At 46.8% G+C, this 24,787-nt stretch overlaps 2 protein-coding genes across 2 annotated transcripts in view; both read left to right on the forward strand.

Moving 5' to 3' along the window:
* The first annotated feature begins 214 nt into the window (after positions 1 to 214).
* On the forward strand, positions 215 to 1,894 carry LOC135824410 (uncharacterized). Its single transcript, XM_065337145.1, has one exon. It carries the CDS (start codon positions 215 to 217, stop codon positions 1,892 to 1,894), a length of 1,680 nt encoding a protein of 559 aa, XP_065193217.1.
* A 68-nt stretch (positions 1,895 to 1,962) lies between these two features.
* Positions 1,963 to 24,787, forward strand: part of LOC135824411 (sushi, von Willebrand factor type A, EGF and pentraxin domain-containing protein 1-like) — a 33,744-nt gene continuing 10,919 nt past the window's right edge. The window contains exons 1-14 of the mRNA XM_065337146.1: positions 1,963 to 2,305; positions 5,229 to 5,450; positions 6,415 to 6,582; positions 8,887 to 9,054; positions 10,367 to 10,534; positions 11,847 to 12,014; positions 13,326 to 13,493; positions 14,806 to 14,973; positions 16,286 to 16,453; positions 17,765 to 17,932; positions 19,245 to 19,412; positions 20,724 to 20,891; positions 22,203 to 22,370; positions 23,682 to 23,849. Coding sequence (XP_065193218.1) covers positions 1,963 to 2,305; positions 5,229 to 5,450; positions 6,415 to 6,582; positions 8,887 to 9,054; positions 10,367 to 10,534; positions 11,847 to 12,014; positions 13,326 to 13,493; positions 14,806 to 14,973; positions 16,286 to 16,453; positions 17,765 to 17,932; positions 19,245 to 19,412; positions 20,724 to 20,891; positions 22,203 to 22,370; positions 23,682 to 23,849 — 2,581 coding nt within the window. The remainder of the gene's footprint in view (positions 2,306 to 5,228; positions 5,451 to 6,414; positions 6,583 to 8,886; positions 9,055 to 10,366; positions 10,535 to 11,846; positions 12,015 to 13,325; positions 13,494 to 14,805; positions 14,974 to 16,285; positions 16,454 to 17,764; positions 17,933 to 19,244; positions 19,413 to 20,723; positions 20,892 to 22,202; positions 22,371 to 23,681; positions 23,850 to 24,787) is intronic.

Genomic DNA, 24,787 nt, shown 5'->3' on the forward strand with positions numbered 1-24,787 from the left:
TCAAGCTTTTCTACCGTTGCCTTAACTTTAGTCATTTGGGAAATAACTGTCCCAGATCGCAGCCCTGTGGTGCAGACGGTTGTACAGAGACCCACAACGCGCTGCTGCACGGAAAGTCTAGTACTACTACAGACTCGAATGGAGCCTCACAGAAGCCAGTGCTCCAGTCTAGCGCCTCCACGGAGGGGGTGACACCAGTTCCATGGCCACACATATGAGTAGTGTCGGCGTTAGAGCGGTCGCACTGCGAACCGTTCCCGTCATACTTCGCCACGGCGACAAGAATGTCGCGGTCAACGCGCTGCTGGACGACGGCAGCACGCAGTCTTACCTTAATTGCGACGTTGCGGCACAGCTAGAGCTTAGCGCTCCCACACAAGAAGTGTCAGTGAGCACGCTGAACGGCCACATCGAGACCCTAGAGACCATGCCAGTTGACTGCCACATCGAGAGTCTGGATGGCAGATTTATCACACAGTTCTCTGCTCTGACTGCCAAGAATGTCACCGGTGACCTTACACCTCATGATTGGTTGGTAGATCAGACACGGTATCCGCACCTCAACGGCATCGAGTTTCCGCAATGCCAGAAGAAGCGAGTAGAGGCGCTGATCGGCCTTGACCACGCTAGTCTCCACAGTTGCATGGAGGAAGTCTATGGTGAGGCTCATGAGCCATTCGCACGCAGAACGCCACTCGGGTGGACATGCGTTGGGAGGAGCACCAGACCACAACAGACGACAAATTTCACCCGCACGTACTTCGGAAAGGACGTCGACCTGAATGCACTGGTGAGAAGGATGTGGGAGGTGGAGGAACTTCCCCAGTCGTACGAATTCTGTGCAGATGATCAAGCCGTTTTTGATCAGACGGTCCAGTCGATGACCTACAAGAACGGAAGATACCAGGTTTCGGGGCCGTGGATCAAGAGACCACCTCCGGACAACTACAGTCGAGAAACTGCACTGAAGCGGCTCATCGCAGCAGAGAGACGCCTGGCGAAAGAGCCAGACGTCGCTGAGGAATACCGAACCGTGATTCGCCATCACTTAAAACAAGGGTATATCAGCAAGATCAGCAACGCAAGTGATGGCGATGGCTGGTATCTGCCGCACTTTGCTGTTGTACGACCTGGGGCTACATCCACAAAGGTGTGTGTGGGCTTTGATGCAGCAGCAAAGACGAAAGGCAAGTGTCTGAATGACTACATCAGCACTGGGCCCAAACTACAACGGGACCTCACCGACGTTCTCCTGCGGTTTCGGCGACACCCAAACGCAGTGGTAGCTGACGTGGCAGAGATGTATCTACAAATCGAGTTGGAAGAGGATGACCGACAGTTCCATCGATTTCTTTGGCGAGAAGATACGGATGACCAACCGGCCGTTTACCAGTACAATAGAGTGGTGTTCGGGATCAATGCATCTCCATTCTTAGCTCAACTGGTCTTGCAAGAGCATGCGCGGCGGAACCAGGAGGAGTTTCCTATGGCAGCAGAAACCGTGTTGAAGTCCACGCACATGGACGATTCAATGGACTCGACAAAGTCAACAGACCTAGCGATTCAGCTGTACCCCGAGCTTACGGCGCTGTGGGGTCTCGCTGGAATGCATGTGCGAAAATGGATTTCCAACAATGTTGAGGTGCTCGCCGAAGTCCCCGAGGAGGACCGAGCCAAGGAAGTGGACCTCGCTAATGGAATCCTGCCGACGACCAAGACTCTCGGAGTTAAGTGGCGAGCAGAGGAAGACGAGTTCCTGATTCATGTCAAGCCGCCATCAGACATTGTCACCAAGAGAGCGTTCTTGAAGAACCTAGCCACATTGTTTGATCCGATCGGATTCGTACTGCCATTCACCATAGTTGGTCGCATGTTGTTCCAGAAATGTGGCTAGCAGGTGCTGACTGGGACGACTCTCTGCCGCCAAAGCTAGGCGCAGAGGCGCAAAAGTGGTGTGCCGACATGGATGCACTCCCGGATGTCCGAGTTCACCGGTGTCTTCAACGCGATGAAGAGGCGGTGGAGACTCAGCTACATGTATTCTGCGATGCCTCGCAAGATGCATATGGAGCAGTCGCTTATCTCTGTCATGTGTACCAGGATGGTACGAGGTCCAGTCGATTCGTCATGGCTCGAGCCAAAGTGGCGCCGTTATCAGCTGTTAGCATCCCCCGACTCGAGCTAATGGGAGCAGTCATCGGATGTCGTCTTGGTGTGTCCGTAGCCAAGACACTCGCCATCGCAATGGAGAATGTCGTGTTCTGGAGTGACAGCATGGATGTCCAAGTGGTGGAAAGAGTACCAGGTGCGCATTGAGAATCATTTCACAAGGCCTCGCAATAATTATATGGAATTGTGCAGTAATGTAGCGCAAGTCTTCATACTGCGGACTTGAATTCTCACTTGACTAACTCACGCGCCTCCATGAGCGACACTGACTCACGCTGCTATCTCGTGTTCACAAGATCTTTGTCCTCCTGGAAACGGAGCATCTCTGTAAGTTTGTATCCCTGGTGATGTGTGTGCATGGAGAGCACCATATAAGTGGTGCTTTTCAGGCACAATCTTCCTCAGCCTACTGAAGCTCAACCGATGAGGGGTGAATTCCCCGAAACACTGTGTATTGAGCAGGGAGTGGTGTGTTGTAAAATGATGTGTTATTTTCCTGTGTGATGGCATTCCCCAAACTGTCTCATCTAGTCTCGTGCATGTGTGATATGAGCGTGCACGATTTTGTAGTCGAGAGTCCTTTTGTCAGTCTTCTTGTTCGTCCCTGTCAGAACAGTTTGCTTTTCCGTCTGATTAAAATAAATAATGTAACAAACAAGTGAACAAGCGTTTCGGAGACAATAGTTTCAATATAGCTACAAAGACAACTAATTGCACAGTAAGCATTTCATATTATGTCGATATGTATGTGTAAAATATTGTACGATCATCGCAAGGCACACAAAGAAGGGAAAACGAAGATTCGTTCAGAAATGTTTTCTTGTTACAATCAGTGAATCTACGTTACAAAATGATGGAATGGGAGCTACTTGAACTAATCTTATATGGACAAATAAAAGTGAAAGAAGGTGAAAAAGAGCGAAACAAAAAAGGTGATAATACTACATCTATTCAGTGGGGTGCAAGCTCAGCAGGTAAGAACAAGGCATATGTGAATCATCAGCATCAGCAAAACAAAGAAAGAACCTGAACAGACGAAAGGAAGTGTGAACGGAGGGGGCCCCTGACATGATCATTAACATGAACTCGTTACAACTGACTCCTGTGCAACAGGAGTTGCTTTGCCGTGGTACTGACTACGGCATTCCGCCCTCATCCAACAAAAGAGAAATAGTAATGAACGAGTTTGAATTATTTTATCGCAAGATACATGAATTCGCCCCAAGTTCGGAGGCACAGAAGTCAATATGCGACGCTACCATCAGAGCGCTCGGTGAAGAACATGCGGACAAACCACCTGACCTGAAGTCCTTCTCATTGTCGAAAGAGCACATAAAACCACGCCGAGAACTCTTAAATCGCCACGATATCATTGTTACACATCCGGATAAAGGCCGTGCGACGGTCTTGATAACCCATGAGGATTACATTAACAAAATGGCCACCATCCTGCAAGACAAAACGAAATTCCAGCTTATTGGCCCTGTTTCCATGATGATAGAACAGCCACAGTGGAAGCACACCTAGTATCATATCTTTTCAAGAAACTCAAACTGCGGGAGGAAATTACAAAATCCGAGTTCCAGAGAATGAAGCCGATTGGTTCTGCACGCCCGAGATTGTATGGACTCCCTAAGATTCATAAAACATCTTGTCCGCTTCGCCCCATCTTGTCGATGAATGCTTCACCGCAGTATGGTATCTGAAAGTGGTTATGTGGCATGCTGCAGCCGGTCCAGGAACATTTTTGTAAGCGCAATGTAAAGGACACGTTTGCTTTTGTTGACATGCTTCAGAATAATCCCATACCTTCGGATGCTCATAATGTTCTCGTTTGATGTCGTGAGTCTCTTCACTAATGTGCCTGTCATGGAGACTATTGACATTTGTGCCCAAGCCTTGTACCACAATAACGACATTGATGATACTAGTACTCCTTGGCTCCCAGAAGAGGCATTCCGGAGTTTGATGACACAGGATACGCTTGGCGTGGAATTCTCTTTCAACGATATAATGTATAAGCAAGTTGACGGAGTGGCCATGTGGTCGCCGCTGGGACCTGTAGAAGCCAACATTTTCGTAGGGTATTGCGAGTCGAGAATTGAAGCGTGTTTGTGGCCAGATCTGTACGTAAGGTTCGTAGATGATTCATTCACATATTTCGACAACAAAGAGCAGAGTGATGTGTTCCTGGAGTTACTTAACAACCTGCATCCTGCCCTGCAATTTACTTGCGAGCACGAGCAGTCTGGCAAACTGGCTTTTTTGGATGTGCAAGTCGAGAAGACTGATACTTGTACCCTCACCTCGGTCTACCGCAAGCCAACCTTCACAGGACAGTATATAGTCTATGATTCATACTGTTCAACACAATACAAATTGAATCTTGTTCGCAGCCTTGTCGATCGCGCCAAGCGCATTTGCTCTGAGAGCAAACTGTCGGCAGAGTTGGACTTCCTCAAATCAATTTTCATTTTAAAGAACGGTTATCCAGATCATGTGCTCAACAAAATACTCCATGCCACGGTGAATACTCCATGCCACGGTGAATGACAAAGAACCAACCGTTGGTCCAGATAGGTGCCCTATCTATTTGTGTCTGCCCTGGAAAGGTCAAGAATCTATTAATGTTTGCCGAGAGTTGAGAGCTCTGGTGCGGAAGACCTACTACGCTGTCAAATTTCGCCCAGTCTTCACAACGATGCGTGCATTTCGGGTGTTGAAGGATGTCCTACCAACCAACCAACTTAGCCATCTGGTTTACCAGTTTGAATGCCGGCAGTGTGGTAGCCGGTATGTTGGTAGGACTGTTCAACACCTGTACACACGCATCAAACAACACGTACCATTGAAGATTCTACCGGAATCCCAGCGCTCTAAGCGACCTAGACGCGGCCGGCCTCGAAAGAATCCAGTGCAGCCTCCAATGCAGACTTCGGAATCGACTGACAGCATTTCGACTGCACCCATGTCTACATCAGCTCCTCAGCACAGTGGGTGTGACAGGCCGAGGAAGGTTCCTTTGCCAGTGGTGTCTCCTACACTCGTGTTGCGATCAGAACCGTCAACTATTAGAGCACCTGGCGTGGAACAATCCATAGTGGATGTGGCAGATAAACAGTTAACATGCAATGATCTGATACCAACGGCCGGCTCGTCACAGAAAACCTCGGGACTAGTGGCCACCAGCTCCATGTGTTTACGACCGTGTCGTACAGCTGTGGACTACACGGTTTTCTTCTGTGGTGGTGGCGCGAGGGCTATGGGGCCGGTTGGAGAAGGTAACCGGAAGCGAGCACGGAGGTCAACGGAGGAAGAGGAGGATACGGAGCATGATGATGAGTCGGTGGAACAGGGCAACATAGCAACGAAGAGCCCTCATAAAATCGACACTGGATACTGGTGGCGACGATAGTCAGCGCTGGAGTAATAGCGACTGCGAGGAGAAGCTGAATGTCGACCCACTGAGCGGTCCGTATTTCTACATCGACAACAATGATGTTGCAGACACTGATGGAGGGCTTCTCACGGCGCAAAACAGAGCGTAGTATTATCAGTACTCTACCTTGCCAGACGACGCCAAGCTGGCTGCAGCCTGTGCTGAGAAAAGGAATCCCTAGAAAGTCAAACCGGCTGAACGCTTTGGGGCAACATCTTCACGTGCTACAAAACGCGAGTATTCGCTCGTATCATTGAAATACAATTATGCTGAAATCATGGTCTGAGTGAAAGTGTGGAAGGGAGTGGATGTCAGTGGTATTGGTCAGTACATCTATCAGTATGGCAAGCTTTGGGACAACGCTCAAACTGCCACCACAGAGGTCCCTGAACACAATTTGGAAGGCCAGCCACCAATCATCGTTTTGCACTCTGGTGTTGTAAAGAAGGTAGTGGTGTATACGGACATCTTCTTTCTGGATGCATAGCTTGGGGTAATATTTGCGAATGAACACAGCTTTCAATACTTTAAGTGTACTAAACCTACGAGCACGGCACAACACTGTGAAACAAGTGCCATCATAAACTGAACGACATCGACTGTTGGACAACAGGCGTTTCATTATACTCCTTGCAATTCACCCTCTCTGAGTCCCGCATTGTTATTATTTTTCATGAGAATTTACTTTTTACTTGACACCGAGAACTCTTACTCAGACTGTGCTTTTATCGCTCTCAATCAACACGATACTGATGCTAAAACAGTAAATGTATCATTAAATTTTGTTTTCGTTATTCTGTGCACAGCGCTGTACTGTAACGTACCTCTCATTGACAATGGCACTGCTGACAGAGCCGTTGTCCAATTCACGCACAATGTTACCTATTCTTGCCAAGAGGGTCAGCGGATCGTGGGTGATGCCACACCAAATTGCACGGCTGATGGAAATCTCACTTCAGTGCCCTACTGTCATGGTAAGTGTTCGGATGGATAACAAAGTTAACCCTTTACCGTTTTAGGTATTTGTACAGCAAAAACCGACCGTCATTGTTCATGCCGTAACTTTTTTATTTTTCACTTTTATTATGTACAAAATGGGGTGATTCTGAAAGTAAAAACCCTCAGGAATGCGATGCAACAACTTTCAAGTCCAGAAAACGAACACAGATTTCACTATTTAGCACTAATAATTATTTGGATTTATTGCCGATCGGGCAAACTGTTGCAATATGCAATAAATCAGATCCTAGCACTGGAGTGGCTCCCTCAGGTAAGTGGATACCAGGTTCGTTCTCAGGGTGGAATGCAGAGTGTTGCCAGTCACAGCGGTGTCAGCATTGTCCCAAGTATTGCAAATATCGACTAGTGCAGGTTGCACCGCTGGCTATACATAGTACCTGTGCACCACGACCTCTATCGTGACGACGGCCTATTCCAAGGCCGAATCCTCTCTCTCTGCCACGTCCCCTTCCACCATTAGTGGCACTCATCTCAGCAACACTGTCGTCGTCTGTGACATCCATGTCACTCTCACTGGCGCTGCTTTCACTCGCCATGTCATCGTCGCGGTCGTTGTCAGAATAAATATTTTCAACAGGATTGTCTGGCTCCACAAACTCATCTTCGCTGGATGAGGCAGCGACAGAGTCGTCAGGAAGGGTCTCCAGAAGCGAAAGAGCTTGCTCCGCGTCCATGGCTTGCACAGCAGGGCAGACAGGCGTGGGGCCAGCTCAAGCAAAGTCGAAATAATCTGCAGGTAATACCAAAAGTCGCAGGGTACGCACTTTTCCCCAAGCGCATTTTTCAAGTCGCAATTTTCGCGATTTTTTATATTGCATCACACAAAAAAATTGCCGGCACCCTCTGCGCGTTCATCTTGGCTACCAGTAGGGAAAATCCCAGCTCTCTGCGGTGAACCAGTCCAGCGCTGTGCGCATAGAAGTCATCGACCGCGAGCGGTCGAAATTTGTACGTACAAACGGTAAAGGGTTAATAATAGTGAAAAAAGTTATAAACTTTTGAGCCCCGGCCAGCAAAAACCAGCACTTGTGTACTTGATATCAATCATCAAAATGTGACGTCAAAGTTTGGGACGCGCAGTGAGGCGGCGTTTGAAGATTCTTTTCGATCGACTGGGTGTCTTTGTTGTCAAAGGAGTTTCAAGTGTCTTCAAATGTCTCTGGTCAATTGATTTTAGCGCTAGGTGAGAGCTCGTCACAGGGAGGTTGAGTTTAGACACAGCGATGGCGACAGGTGTCGCGACAAGGACTTAGGTCCAGAGTTGTCAGCGTGGACTCCCTTTACGAAGCGGCGCTGAAAGTTAGTTCGCGATCGGAATTATTTCTTTGGTGGCGATCTCGCTGAGTTTGTTCAGCAGTGGCGAGTCTTATATGCATAGCAACGAAGAGCCCTCATAAAATCGACACTGGATACTGGTGGCGACGATAGTCAGCGCTGGAGTAATAGCGACTGCGAGGAGAAGCTGAATGTCGACCCACTGAGCGGTCCGTATTTCTACATCGACAACAATGATGTTGCAGACACTGATGGAGGGCTTCTCACGGCGCAAAACAGAGCGTAGTATTATCAGTACTCTACCTTGCCAGACGACGCCAAGCTGGCTGCAGCCTGTGCTGAGAAAAGGGATCCCTAGAAAGTCAAACCGGCTGAACGCTTTGGGGCAACATCTTCACGTGCTACAAAACGCGAGTATTCGCTCGTATCATTGAAATACAATTATGCTGAAATCATGGTCTGAGTGAAAGTGTGGAAGGGAGTGGATGTCAGTGGTATTGGTCAGTACATCTATCAGTATGGCAAGCTTTGGGCCAACGCTCAAACTGCCACCACAGAGGTCCCTGAAAACAATTTGGAAGGCCAGCCACCAATCATCGTTTTGCACTCTGGTGTTGTAAAGAAGGTAGTGGTGTATACGGACATCTTCTTTCTGGATGCATAGCTTGGGGTAATATTTGCGAATGAACACAGCTTTCAATACTTTAAGTGTACTAAACCTACGAGCACGGCACAACACTGTGAAACAAGTGCCATCATAAACTGAACGACACCGACTGTTGGACAACAGGCGTTTCATTATACTCCTTGCACTTCACCCTCTCTGAGTCCCGCATTGTTATTATTTTTCATGAGAATTTACTTTTTACTTGACACCGAGAACTCTTACTCAGACTGTGCTTTTAGCGCTCTCAATCAACACGATACTGATGCTAAAACAGTAAATGTATCATTAAATTTTGTTTTCGTTATTCTGTGCACAGCGCTGTACTGTAACGTACCTCTCATTGACAATGGCACTGCTGACAGAGCCGTTGTCCAATTCACGCACAATGTTACCTATTCTTGCCAAGAGGGTCAGCGGATCGTGGGTGATGCCACACCAAATTGCACGGCTGATGGAAATCTCACTTCAGTGCCCTACTGTCATGGTAAGTGTTCGGATGGATAACAAAGTTAATAGTGAAAAAAGTTATAAACTTTTGAGCCCCGGCCAGCAAAAACCAGCACTTGTGTACTTGATATCAATCATCAAAATGTGACGTCAAAGTTTGGGACGCGCAGTGAGGCGGCGTTTGAAGATTCTTTTCGATCGACTGGGTGTCTTTGTTGTCAAAGGAGTTTCAAGTGTCTTCAAATGTCTCTGGTCAATTGATTTTAGCGCTAGGTGAGAGCTCGTCACAGGGAGGTTGAGTTTAGACACAGCGATGGCGACAGGTGTCGCGACAAGGACTTAGGTCCAGAGTTGTCAGCGTGAGACTCCCTTTACGAAGCGGCGCTGAAAGTTAGTTCGCGATCGGAATTATTTCTTTGGTGGCGATCTCGCTGAGTTTGTTCAGCAGTGGCGAGTCTTATATGCATAGCAACGAAGAGCCCTCATAAAATCGACACTGGATACTGGTGGCGACGATAGTCAGCGCTGGAGTAATAGCGACTGCGAGGAGAAGCTGAATGTCGACCCACTGAGCGGTCCGTATTTCTACATCGACAACAATGATGTTGCAGACACTGATGGAGGGCTTCTCACGGCGCAAAACAGAGCGTAGTATTATCAGTACTCTACCTTGCCAGACGACGCCAAGCTGGCTGCAGCCTGTGCTGAGAAAAGGGATCCCTAGAAAGTCAAACCGGCTGAACGCTTTGGGGCAACATCTTCACGTGCTACAAAACGCGAGTATTCGCTCGTATCATTGAAATACAATTATGCTGAAATCATGGTCTGAGTGAAAGTGTGGAAGGGAGTGGATGTCAGTGGTATTGGTCAGTACATCTATCAGTATGGCAAGCTTTGGGACAACGCTCAAACTGCCACCACAGAGGTCCCTGAACACAATTTGGAAGGCCAGCCACCAATCATCGTTTTGCACTCTGGTGTTGTAAAGAAGGTAGTGGTGTATACGGACATCTTCTTTCTGGATGCATAGCTTGGGGTAATATTTGCGAATGAACACAGCTTTCAATACTTTAAGTGTACTAAACCTACGAGCACGGCACAACACTGTGAAACAAGTGCCATCATAAACTGAACGACACCGACTGTTGGACAACAGGCGTTTCATTATACTCCTTGCACTTCACCCTCTCTGAGTCCCGCATTGTTATTATTTTTCATGAGAATTTACTTTTTACTTGACACCGAGAACTCTTACTCAGACTGTGCTTTTATCGCTCTCAATCAACACGATACTGATGCTAAAACAGTAAATGTATCATTAAATTTTGTTTTCGTTATTCTGTGCACAGCGCTGTACTGTAACGTACCTCTCATTGACAATGGCACTGCTGACAGAGCCGTTGTCCAATTCACGCACAATGTTACCTATTCTTGCCAAGAGGGTCAGCGGATCGTGGGTGATGCCACACCAAATTGCACGGCTGATGGAAATCTCACTTCAGTGCCCTACTGTCTAGGTAAGTGTTCGGATGGATAACAAAGTTAATAGTGAAAAAAGTTATAAACTTTTGAGCCCCGGCCAGCAAAAACTAGCACTTGTGTACTTGATATCAATCATCAAAATGTGACGTCAAAGTTTGGGACGCGCAGTGAGGTGGCGTTTGAAGATTCTTTTCGATCGACTGGGTGTCTTTGTTGTCAAAGGAGTTTCAAGTGTCTTCAAATGTCTCTGGTCAATTGATTTTAGCGCTAGGTGAGAGCTCGTCACAGGGAGGTTGAGTTTAGACACAGCGATGGCGACAGGTGTCGCGACAAGGACTTAGGTCCAGAGTTGTCAGCGTGAGACTCCCTTTACGAAGCGGCGCTGAAAGTTAGTTCGCGATCGGAATTATTTCTTTGGTGGCGATCTCGCTGAGTTTGTTCAGCAGTGGCGAGTCTTATATGCATAGCAACGAAGAGCCCTCATAAAATCGACACTGGATACTGGTGGCGACGATAGTCAGCGCTGGAGTAATAGCGACTGCGAGGAGAAGCTGAATGTCGACCCACTGAGCGGTCCGTATTTTTACATCGACAACAATGATGTTGCAGACACTGATGGAGGGCTTCTCACGGCGCAAAACAGAGCGTAGTATTATCAGTACTCTACCTTGCCAGACGACGCCAAGCTGGCTGCAGCCTGTGCTGAGAAAAGGGATCCCTAGAAAGTCAAACCGGCTGAACGCTTTGGGGCAACATCTTCACGTGCTACAAAACGCGAGTATTCGCTCGTATCATTGAAATACAATTATGCTGAAATCATGGTCTGAGTGAAAGTGTGGAAGGGAGTGGATGTCAGTGGTATTGGTCAGTACATCTATCAGTATGGCAAGCTTTGGGACAACGCTCAAACTGCCACCACAGAGGTCCCTGAACACAATTTGGAAGGCCAGCCACCAATCATCGTTTTGCACTCTGGTGTTGTAAAGAAGGTAGTGGTGTATACGGACATCTTCTTTCTGGATGCATAGCTTGGGGTAATATTTGCGAATGAACACAGCTTTCAATACTTTAAGTGTACTAAACCTACGAGCACGGCACAACACTGTGAAACAAGTGCCATCATAAACTGAACGACACCGACTGTTGGACAACAGGCGTTTCATTATACTCCTTGCACTTCACCCTCTCTGAGTCCCGCATTGTTATTATTTTTCATGAGAATTTACTTTTTACTTGACACCGAGAACTCTTACTCAGACTGTGCTTTTATCGCTCTCAATCAACACGATACTGATGCTAAAACAGTAAATGTATCATTAAATTTTGTTTTCGTTATTCTGTGCACAGCGCTGTACTGTAACGTACCTCTCATTGACAATGGCACTGCTGACAGAGCCGTTGTCCAATTCACGCACAATGTTACCTATTCTTGCCAAGAGGGTCAGCGGATCGTGGGTGATGCCACACCAAATTGCACGGCTGATGGAAATCTCACTTCAGTGCCCTACTGTCATGGTAAGTGTTCGGATGGATAACAAAGTTCATAGTGAAAAAAGTTATAAACTTTTGAGCCCCGGCCAGCAAAAACCAGCACTTGTGTACTTGATATCAATCATCAAAATGTGACGTCAAAGTTTGGGACGCGCAGTGAGGCGGCGTTTGAAGATTCTTTTCGATCGACTGGGTGTCTTTGTTGTCAAAGGAGTTTCAAGTGTCTTCAAATGTCTCTGGTCAATTGATTTTACGGCTAGGTGAGAGCTCGTCACAGGGAGGTTGAGTTTAGACACAGCGATGGCGACAGGTGTCGCGACAAGGACTTAGGTCCAGAGTTGTCAGCGTGGACTCCCTTTACGAAGCGGCGCTGAAAGTTAGTTCGCGATCGGAATTATTTCTTTGGTGGCGATCTCGCTGAGTTTGTTCAGCAGTGGCGAGTCTTATATGCATAGCAACGAAGAGCCCTCATAAAATCGACACTGGATACTGGTGGCGACGATAGTCAGCGCTGGAGTAATAGCGACTGCGAGGAGAAGCTGAATGTCGACCCACTGAGCGGTCCGTATTTCTACATCGACAACAATGATGTTGCAGACACTGATGGAGGGCTTCTCACGGCGCAAAACAGAGCGTAGTATTATCAGTACTCTACCTTGCCAGACGACGCCAAGCTGGCTGCAGCCTGTGCTGAGAAAAGGGATCCCTAGAAAGTCAAACCGGCTGAACGCTTTGGGGCAACATCTTCACGTGCTACAAAACGCGAGTATTCGCTCGTATCATTGAAATACAATTATGCTGAAATCATGGTCTGAGTGAAAGTGTGGAAGGGAGTGGATGTCAGTGGTATTGGTCAGTACATCTATCAGTATGGCAAGCTTTGGGACAACGCTCAAACTGCCACCACAGAGGTCCCTGAACACAATTTGGAAGGCCAGCCACCAATCATCGTTTTGCACTCTGGTGTTGTAAAGAAGGTAGTGGTGTATACGGACATCTTCTTTCTGGATGCATAGCTTGGGGTAATATTTGCGAATGAACACAGCTTTCAATACTTTAAGTGTACTAAACCTACGAGCACGGCACAACACTGTGAAACAAGTGCCATCATAAACTGAACGACACCGACTGTTGGACAACAGGCGTTTCATTATACTCCTTGCACTTCACCCTCTCTGAGTCCCGCATTGTTATTATTTTTCATGAGAATTTACTTTTTACTTGCCACCGAGAACTCTTACTCAGACTGTGCTTTTATCGCTCTCAATCAACACGATACTGATGCTAAAACAGTAAATGTATCATTAAATTTTGTTTTCGTTATTCTGTGCACAGCGCTGTACTGTAACGTACCTCTCATTGACAATGGCACTGCTGACAGAGCCGTTGTCCAATTCACGCACAATGTTACCTATTCTTGCCAAGAGGGTCAGCGGATCGTGGGTGATGCCACACCAAATTGCACGGCTGATGGAAATCTCACTTCAGTGCCCTACTGTCATGGTAAGTGTTCGGATGGATAACAAAGTTAATAGTGAAAAAAGTTATAAACTTTTGAGCCCCGGCCAGCAAAAACCAGCACTTGTGTACTTGATATCAATCATCAAAATGTGACGTCAAAGTTTGGGACGCGCAGTGAGGTGGCGTTTGAAGATTCTTTTCGATCGACTGGGTGTCTTTGTTGTCAAAGGAGTTTCAAGTGTCTTCAAATGTCTCTGGTCAATTGATTTTAGCGCTAGGTGAGAGCTCGTCACAGGGAGGTTGAGTTTAGACACAGCGATGGCGACAGGTGTCGCGACAAGGACTTAGGTCCAGAGTTGTCAGCGTGAGACTCCCTTTACGAAGCGGCGCTGAAAGTTAGTTCGCGATCGGAATTATTTCTTTGGTGGCGATCTCGCTGAGTTTGTTCAGCAGTGGCGAGTCTTATATGCATAGCAACGAAGAGCCCTCATAAAATCGACACTGGATACTGGTGGCGACGATAGTCAGCGCTGGAGTAATAGCGACTGCGAGGAGAAGCTGAATGTCGACCCACTGAGCGGTCCGTATTTCTACATCGACAACAATGATGTTGCAGACACTGATGGAGGGCTTCTCACGGCGCAAAACAGAGCGTAGTATTATCAGTACTCTACCTTGCCAGACGACGCCAAGCTGGCTGCAGCCTGTGCTGAGAAAAGGGATCCCTAGAAAGTCAAACCGGCTGAACGCTTTGGGGCAACATCTTCACGTGCTACAAAACGCGAGTATTCGCTCGTATCATTGAAATACAATTATGCTGAAATCATGGTCTGAGTGAAAGTGTGGAAGGGAGTGGATGTCAGTGGTATTGGTCAGTACATCTATCAGTATGGCAAGCTTTGGGACAACGCTCAAACTGCCACCACAGAGGTCCCTGAACACAATTTGGAAGGCCAGCCACCAATCATCGTTTTGCACTCTGGTGTTGTAAAGAAGGTAGTGGTGTATACGGACATCTTCTTTCTGGATGCATAGCTTGGGGTAATATTTGCGAATGAACACAGCTTTCAATACTTTAAGTGTACTAAACCTACGAGCACGGCACAACACTGTGAAACAAGTGCCATCATAAACTGAACGACACCGACTGTTGGACAACAGGCGTTTCATTATACTCCTTGCACTTCACCCTCTCTGAGTCCCGCATTGTTATTATTTTTCATGAGAATTTACTTTTTACTTGACACCGAGAACTCTTACTCAGACTGTGCTTTTATCGCTCTCAATCAACACGATACTGATGCTAAAACAGTAAATGTATCATTAAATTTTGTTTTCGTTATTCTGTGCACAGCGCTGTACTGTAACGTACCTCTCATTGACAATGGCACTGCTGACAGAGCCGTTGTCCAATTCACGCACAATGTTACCTATTCTTGCCAAGAGGGTCAGCGGATCGTGGGTGATGCCACACCAAATTGCACGGCTGATGGAAATCTCACTTCAGTGCCCTACTGTCTAGGTAAGTGTTCGGATGGATAACAAAGTTAATAGTGAAAAAATTTATAAACTTTTGAGCCCCGGCCAGCAAAAACTAGCACTTGTGTACTTGATATCAATCATCAAAATGTGACGTCAAAGTTTGGGACGCGCAGTGAGGTGGCGTTTGAAGATTCTTTTCGATCGACTGGGTGTCTTTGTTGTCAAAGGAGTTTCAAGTGTCTTCAAATGTCTCTGGTCAATTGATTTTAGCGCTAGGTGAGAGCTCGTCACAGGGAGGTTGAGTTTAGACACAGCGATGGCGACAGGTGTCGCGACAAGGACTTAGGTCCAGAGTTGTCAGCGTGAGACTCCCTTTACGAAGCGGCGCTGACAGTTAGTTCGCGATCGGAATTATTTCTTTGGTGGCGATCTCGCTGAGTTTGTTCAGCAGTGGCGAGTCTTATATGCATAGCAACGAAGAGCCCTCATAAAATCGACACTGGATACTGGTGGCGACGATAGTCAGCGCTGGAGTAATAGCGACTGCGAGGAGAAGCTGAATGTCGACCCACTGAGCGGTCCGTATTTCTACATCGACAACAATGATGTTGCAGACACTGATGGAGGGCTTCTCACGGCGCAAAACAGAGCGTAGTATTATCAGTACTCTACCTTGCCAGACGACGCCAAGCTGGCTGCAGCCTGTGCTGAGAAAAGGGATCCCTAGAAAGTCAAACCGGCTGAACGCTTTGGGGCAACATCTTCACGTGCTACAAAACGCGAGTATTCGCTCGTATCATTGAAATACAATTATGCTGAAATCATGGTCTGAGTGAAAGTGTGGAAGGGAGTGGATGTCAGTGGTATTGGTCAGTACATCTATCAGTATGGCAAGCTTTGGGACAACGCTCAAACTGCCACCACAGAGGTCCCTGAACACAATTTGGAAGGCCAGCCACCAATCATCGTTTTGCACTCTGGTGTTGTAAAGAAGGTAGTGGTGTATACGGACATCTTCTTTCTGGATGCATAGCTTGGGGTAATATTTGCGAATGAACACAGCTTTCAATACTTTAAGTGTACTAAACCTACGAGCACGGCACAACACTGTGAAACAAGTGCCATCATAAACTGAACGACACCGACTGTTGGACAACAGGCGTTTCATTATACTCCTTGCACTTCACCCTCTCTGAGTCCCGCATTGTTATTATTTTTCATGAGAATTTACTTTTTACTTGACACCGAGAACTCTTACTCAGACTGTGCTTTTATCGCTCTCAATCAACACGATACTGATGCTAAAACAGTAAATGTATCATTAAATTTTGTTTTCGTTATTCTGTGCACAGCGCTGTACTGTAACGTACCTCTCATTGACAATGGCACTGCTGACAGAGCCGTTGTCCAATTCACGCACAATGTTACCTATTCTTGCCAAGAGGGTCAGCGGATCGTGGGTGATGCCACACCAAATTGCACGGCTGATGGAAATCTCACTTCAGTGCCCTACTGTCATGGTAAGTGTTCGGATGGATAACAAAGTTAATAGTGAAAAAAGTTATAAACTTTTGAGCCCCGGCCAGCAAAAACCAGCACTTGTGTACTTGATATCAATCATCAAAATGTGACGTCAAAGTTTGGGACGCGCAGTGAGGCGGCGTTTGAAGATTCTTTTCGATCGATTGGGTGTCTTTGTTGTCAAAGGAGTTTCAAGTGTCTTCAAATGTCTCTGGTCAATTGATTTTAGCGCTAGGTGAGAGCTCGTCACAGGGAGGTTGAGTTTAGACACAGCGATGGCGACAGGTGTCGCGACAAGGACTTAGGTCCAGAGTTGTCAGCGTGGACTCCCTTTACGAAGCGGCGCTGAAAGTTAGTTCGCGATCGGAATTATTTCTTTGGTGGCGATCTCGCTGAGTTTGTTCAGCAGTGGCGAGTCTTATATGCATAGCAACGAAGAGCCCTCATAAAATCGACACTGGATACTGGTGGCGACGATAGTCAGCGCTGGAGTAATAGCGACTGCGAGGAGAAGCTGAATGTCGACCCACTGAGCGGTCCGTATTTCTACATCGACAACAATGATGTTGCAGACACTGATGGAGGGCTTCTCACGGCGCAAAACAGAGCGTAGTATTATCAGTACTCTACCTTGCCAGACGACGCCAAGCTGGCTGCAGCCTGTGCTGAGAAAAGGGATCCCTAGAAAGTCAAACCGGCTGAACGCTTTGGGGCAACATCTTCACGTGCTACAAAACGCGAGTATTCGCTCGTATCATTGAAATACAATTATGCTGAAATCATGGTCTGAGTGAAAGTGTGGAAGGGAGTGGATGTCAGTGGTATTGGTCAGTACATCTATCAGTATGGCAAGCTTTGGGACAACGCTCAAACTGCCACCACAGAGGTCCCTGAACACAATTTGGAAGGCCAGCCACCAATCATCGTTTTGCACTCTGGTGTTGTAAAGAAGGTAGTGGTGTATACGGACATCTTCTTTCTGCATGCATAGCTTGGGGTAATATTTGCGAATGAACACAGCTTTCAATACTTTAAGTGTACTAAACCTACGAGCACGGCACAACACTGTGAAACAAGTGCCATCATAAACTGAACGACACCGACTGTTGGACAACAGGCGTTTCATTATACTCCTTGCACTTCACCCTCTCTGAGTCCCGCATTGTTATTATTTTTCATGAGAATTTACTTTTTACTTGACACCGAGAACTCTTACTCAGACTGTGCTTTTATCGCTCTCAATCAACACGATACTGATGCTAAAACAGTAAATGTATCATTAAATTTTGTTTTCGTTATTCTGTGCACAGCGCTGTACTGTAACGTACCTCTCATTGACAATGGCACTGCTGACAGAGCCGTTGTCCAATTCACGCACAATGTTACCTATTCTTGCCAAGAGGGTCAGCGGATCGTGGGTGATGCCACACCAAATTGCACGGCTGATGGAAATCTCACTTCAGTGCCCTACTGTCATGGTAAGTGTTCGGATGGATAACAAAGTTAATAGTGAAAAAAGTTATAAACTTTTGAGCCCCGGCCAGCAAAAACCAGCACTTGTGTACTTGATATCAATCATCAAAATGTGACGTCAAAGTTTGGGACGCGCAGTGAGGCGGCGTTTGAAGATTCTTTTCGATCGACTGGGTGTCTTTGTTGTCAAAGGAGTTTCAAGTGTCTTCAAATGTCTCTGGTCAATTGATTTTAGCGCTAGGTGAGAGCTCGTCACAGGGAGGTTGAGTTTAGACACAGCGATGGCGACAGGTGTCGCGACAAGGATTTAGGTCCAGAGTTGTCAGCGTGAGACTCCCTTTACGAAGCGGCGCTGAAAGTTAGTTCGCGATCGGAATTATTTCTTTGGTGGCGATCTCGCTGAGTTTGTTCAGCAGTGGCGAGTCTTATATGCATAGCAACGAAGAGCCCTCATAAAATCGACACTGGATACTGGTGGCGACGATAGTCAGCGCTGGAGTAATAGCGACTGCGAGGAGAAGCTGAATGTCGACCCACTGAGCGGTCCGTATTTCTACATCGACAACAATGATGTTGCAGACACTGATGGAGGGCTTCTCACGGCGCAAAACAGAGCGTAGTATTATCAGTACTCTACCTTGCCAGACGACGCCAAGCTGGCTGCAGCCTGTGCTGAGAAAAGGGATCCCTAGAAAGTCAAACCGGCTGAACGCTTTGGGGCAACATCTTCACGTGCTACAAAACGCGAGTATTCGCTCGTATCATTGAAATACAATTATGCTGAAATCATGGTCTGAGTGAAAGTGTGGAAGGGAGTGGATGTCAGTGGTATTGGTCAGTACATCTATCAGTATGGCAAGCTTTGGGACAACGCTCAAACTGCCACCACAGAGGTCCCTGAACACAATTTGGAAGGCCAGCCACCAATCATCGTTTTGCACTCTGGTGTTGTAAAGAAGGTAGTGGTGTATACGGACATCTTCTTTCTGGATGCATAGCTTGGGGTAATATTTGCGAATGAACACAGCTTTCAATACTTTAAGTGTACTAAACCTACGAGCACGGCACAACACTGTGAAACAAGTGCCATCATAAACTGAACGACACCGACTGTTGGACAACAGGCGTTTCATTATACTCCTTGCACTTCACCCTCTCTGAGTCCCGCATTGTTATTATTTTTCATGAGAATTTACTTTTTACTTGACACCGAGAACTCTTACTCAGACTGTGCTTTTATCGCTCTCAATCAACACGATACTGATGCTAAAACAGTAAATGTATCATTAAATTTTGTTTTCGTTATTCTGTGCACAGCGCTGTACTGTAACGTACCTCTCATTGACAATGGCACTGCTGACAGAGCCGTTGTCCAATTCACGCACAATGTTACCTATTCTTGCCAAGAGGGTCAGCGGATCGTGGGTGATGCCACACCAAATTGCACGGCTGATGGAAATCTCACTTCAGTGCCCTACTGTCATGGTAAGTGTTCGGATGGATAACAAAGTTAATAGTGAAAAAAGTTATAAACTTTTGAGCCCCGGCCAGCAAAAACCAGCACTTGTGTACTTGATATCAATCATCAAAATGTGACGTCAAAGTTTGGGACGCGCAGTGAGGCGGCGTTTGAAGATTCTTTTCGATCGACTGGGTGTCTTTGTTGTCAAAGGAGTTTCAAGTGTCTTCAAATGTCTCTGGTCAATTGATTTTACGGCTAGGTGAGAGCTCGTCACAGGGAGGTTGAGTTTAGACACAGCGATGGCGACAGGTGTCGCGACAAGGATTTAGGTCCAGAGTTGTCAGCGTGGACTCCCTTTACGAAGCGGCGCTGAAAGTTAGTTCGCGATCGGAATTATTTCTTTGGTGGCGATCTCGCTGAGTTTGTTCAGCAGTGGCGAGTCTTATATGCATAGCAACGAAGAGCCCTCATAAAATCGACACTGGATACTGGTGGCGACGATAGTCAGCGCTGGAGTAATAGCGACTGCGAGGAGAAGCTGAATGTCGACCCACTGAGCGGTCCGTATTTCTACATCGACAACAATGATGTTGCAGACACTGATGGAGGGCTTCTCACGGCGCAAAACAGAGCGTAGTATTATCAGTACTCTACCTTGCCAGACGACGCCAAGCTGGCTGCAGCCTGTGCTGAGAAAAGGGATCCCTAGAAAGTCAAACCGGCTGAACGCTTTGGGGCAACATCTTCACGTGCTACAAAACGCGAGTATTCGCTCGTATCATTGAAATACAATTATGCTGAAATCATGGTCTGAGTGAAAGTGTGGAAGGGAGTGGATGTCAGTGGTATTGGTCAGTACATCTATCAGTATGGCAAGCTTTGGGACAACGCTCAAACTGCCACCACAGAGGTCCCTGAACACAATTTGGAAGGCCAGCCACCAATCATCGTTTTGCACTCTGGTGTTGTAAAGAAGGTAGTGGTGTATACGGACATCTTCTTTCTGGATGCATAGCTTGGGGTAATATTTGCGAATGAACACAGCTTTCAATACTTTAAGTGTACTAAACCTACGAGCACGGCACAACACTGTGAAACAAGTGCCATCATAAACTGAACGACACCGACTGTTGGACAACAGGCGTTTCATTATACTCCTTGCACTTCACCCTCTCTGAGTCCCGCATTGTTATTATTTTTCATGAGAATTTACTTTTTACTTGACACCGAGAACTCTTACTCAGACTGTGCTTTTATCGCTCTCAATCAACACGATACTGATGCTAAAACAGTAAATGTATCATTAAATTTTGTTTTCGTTATTCTGTGCACAGCGCTGTACTGTAACGTACCTCTCATTGACAATGGCACTGCTGACAGAGCCGTTGTCCAATTCACGCACAATGTTACCTATTCTTGCCAAGAGGGTCAGCGGATCGTGGGTGATGCCACACCAAATTGCACGGCTGATGGAAATCTCACTTCAGTGCCCTACTGTCATGGTAAGTGTTCGGATGGATAACAAAGTTAATAGTGAAAAAAGTTATAAACTTTTGAGCCCCGGCCAGCAAAAACCAGCACTTGTGTACTTGATATCAATCATCAAAATGTGACGTCAAAGTTTGGGACGCGCAGTGAGGCGGCGTTTGAAGATTCTTTTCGATCGACTGGGTGTCTTTGTTGTCAAAGGAGTTTCAAGTGTCTTCAAATGTCTCTGGTCAATTGATTTTACGGCTAGGTGAGAGCTCGTCACAGGGAGGTTGAGTTTAGACACAGCGATGGCGACAGGTGTCGCGACAAGGATTTAGGTCCAGAGTTGTCAGCGTGGACTCCCTTTACGAAGCGGCGCTGAAAGTTAGTTCGCGATCGGAATTATTTCTTTGGTGGCGATCTCGCTGAGTTTGTTCAGCAGTGGCGAGTCTTATATGCATAGCAACGAAGAGCCCTCATAAAATCGACACTGGATACTGGTGGCGACGATAGTCAGCGCTGGAGTAATAGCGACTGCGAGGAGAAGCTGAATGTCGACCCACTGAGCGGTCCGTATTTCTACATCGACAACAATGATGTTGCAGACACTGATGGAGGGCTTCTCACGGCGCAAAACAGAGCGTAGTATTATCAGTACTCTACCTTGCCAGACGACGCCAAGCTGGCTGCAGCCTGTGCTGAGAAAAGGGATCCCTAGAAAGTCAAACCGGCTGAACGCTTTGGGGCAACATCTTCACGTGCTACAAAACGCGAGTATTCGCTCGTATCATTGAAATACAATTATGCTGAAATCATGGTCTGAGTGAAAGTGTGGAAGGGAGTGGATGTCAGTGGTATTGGTCAGTACATCTATCAGTATGGCAAGCTTTGGGACAACGCTCAAACTGCCACCACAGAGGTCCCTGAACACAATTTGGAAGGCCAGCCACCAATCATCGTTTTGCACTCTGGTGTTGTAAAGAAGGTAGTGGTGTATACGGACATCTTCTTTCTGGATGCATAGCTTGGGGTAATATTTGCGAATGAACACAGCTTTCAATACTTTAAGTGTACTAAACCTACGAGCACGGCACAACACTGTGAAACAAGTGCCATCATAAACTGAACGACACCGACTGTTGGACAACAGGCGTTTCATTATACTCCTTGCACTTCACCCTCTCTGAGTCCCGCATTGTTATTATTTTTCATGAGAATTTACTTTTTACTTGACACCGAGAACTCTTACTCAGACTGTGCTTTTATCGCTCTCAATCAACACGATACTGATGCTAAAACAGTAAATGTATCATTAAATTTTGTTTTCGTTATTCTGTGCACAGCGCTGTACTGTAACGTACCTCTCATTGACAATGGCACTGCTGACAGAGCCGTTGTCCAATTCACGCACAATGTTACCTATTCTTGCCAAGAGGGTCAGCGGATCGTGGGTGATGCCACACCAAATTGCACGGCTGATGGAAATCTCACTTCAGTGCCCTACTGTCATGGTAAGTGTTCGGATGGATAACAAAGTTAATAGTGAAAAAAGTTATAAACTTTTGAGCCCCGGCCAGCAAAAACCAGCACTTGTGTACTTGATATCAATCATCAAAATGTGACGTCAAAGTTTGGGACGCGCAGTGAGGCGGCGTTTGAAGATTCTTTTCGATCGACTGGGTGTCTTTGTTGTCAAAGGAGTTTCAAGTGTCTTCAAATGTCTCTGGTCAATTGATTTTACGGCTAGGTGAGAGCTCGTCACAGGGAGGTTGAGTTTAGACACAGCGATGGCGACAGGTGTCGCGACAAGGACTTAGGTCCAGAGTTGTCAGCGTGGACTCCCTTTACGAAGCGGCGCTGAAAGTTAGTTCGCGATCGGAATTATTTTTTTGGTGGCGATCTCGCTGAGTTTGTTCAGCAGTGGCGAGTCTTATATGCATAGCAACGAAGAGCCCTCATAAAATCGACACTGGATACTGGTGGCGACGATAGTCAGCGCTGGAGTAATAGCGACTGCGAGGAGAAGCTGAATGTCGACCCACTGAGCGGTCCGTATTTCTACATCGACAACAATGATGTTGCAGACACTGATGGAGGGCTTCTCACGGCGCAAAACAGAGCGTAGTATTATCAGTACTCTACCTTGCCAGACGACGCCAAGCTGGCTGCAGCCTGTGCTGAGAAAAGGGATCCCTAGAAAGTCAAACCGGCTGAACGCTTTGGGGCAACATCTTCACGTGCTACAAAACGCGAGTATTCGCTCGTATCATTGAAATACAATTATGCTGAAATCATGGTCTGAGTGAAAGTGTGGAAGGGAGTGGATGTCAGTGGTATTGGTCAGTACATCTATCAGTATGGCAAGCTTTGGGACAACGCTCAAACTGCCACCACAGAGGTCCCTGAACACAATTTGGAAGGCCAGCCACCAATCATCGTTTTGCACTCTGGTGTTGTAAAGAAGGTAGTGGTGTATACGGACATCTTCTTTCTGGATGCATAGCGTGGGGTAATATTTGCGAATGAACACAGCTTTCAATACTTTAAGTGTACTAAACCTACGAGCACGGCACAACACTGTGAAACAAGTGCCATCATAAACTGAACGACACCGACTGTTGGACAACAGGCGTTTCATTATACTCCTTGCACTTCACCCTCTCTGAGTCCCGCATTGTTATTATTTTTCATGAGAATTTACTTTTTACTTGCCACCGAGAACTCTTACTCAGACTGTGCTTTTATCGCTCTCAATCAACACGATACTGATGCTAAAACAGTAAATGTATCATTAAATTTTGTTTTCGTTATTCTGTGCACAGCGCTGTACTGTAACGTACCTCTCATTGACAATGGCACTGCTGACAGAGCCGTTGTCCAATTCACGCACAATGTTACCTATTCTTGCCAAGAGGGTCAGCGGATCGTGGGTGATGCCACACCAAATTGCACGGCTGATGGAAATCTCACTTCAGTGCCCTACTGTCTAGGTAAGTGTTCGGATGGATAACAAAGTTAATAGTGAAAAAAGTTATAAACTTTTGAGCCCCGGCCAGCAAAAACTAGCACTTGTGTACTTGATATCAATCATCAAAATGTGACGTCAAAGTTTGGGACGCGCAGTGAGGTGGCGTTTGAAGATTCTTTTCGATCGACTGGGTGTCTTTGTTGTCAAAGGAGTTTCAAGTGTCTTCAAATGTCTCTGGTCAATTGATTTTAGCGCTAGGTGAGAGCTCGTCACAGGGAGGTTGAGTTTAGACACAGCGATGGCGACAGGTGTCGCGACAAGGACTTAGGTCCAGAGTTGTCAGCGTGAGACTCCCTTTACGAAGCGGCGCTGACAGTTAGTTCGCGATCGGAATTATTTCTTTGGTGGCGATCTCGCTGAGTTTGTTCAGCAGTGGCGAGTCTTATATGCATAGCAACGAAGAGCCCTCATAAAATCGACACTGGATACTGGTGGCGACGATAGTCAGCGCTGGAGTAATAGCGACTGCGAGGAGAAGCTGAATGTCGACCCACTGAGCGGTCCGTATTTCTACATCGACAACAATGATGTTGCAGACACTGATGGAGGGCTTCTCACGGCGCAAAACAGAGCGTAGTATTATCAGTACTCTACCTTGCCAGACGACGCCAAGCTGGCTGCAGCCTGTGCTGAGAAAAGGGATCCCTAGAAAGTCAAACCGGCTGAACGCTTTGGGGCAACATCTTCACGTGCTACAAAACGCGAGTATTCGCTCGTATCATTGAAATACAATTATGCTGAAATCATGGTCTGAGTGAAAGTGTGGAAGGGAGTGGATGTCAGTGGTATTGGTCAGTACATCTATCAGTATGGCAAGCTTTGGGACAACGCTCAAACTGCCACCACAGAGGTCCCTGAACACAATTTGGAAGGCCAGCCACCAATCATCGTTTTGCACTC

Source organism: Sycon ciliatum, chromosome 9 (assembly GCF_964019385.1).
Source record: "Sycon ciliatum chromosome 9, ocSycCili1.1, whole genome shotgun sequence".
Lineage (NCBI taxonomy): Eukaryota > Metazoa > Porifera > Calcarea > Leucosolenida > Sycettidae > Sycon > Sycon ciliatum.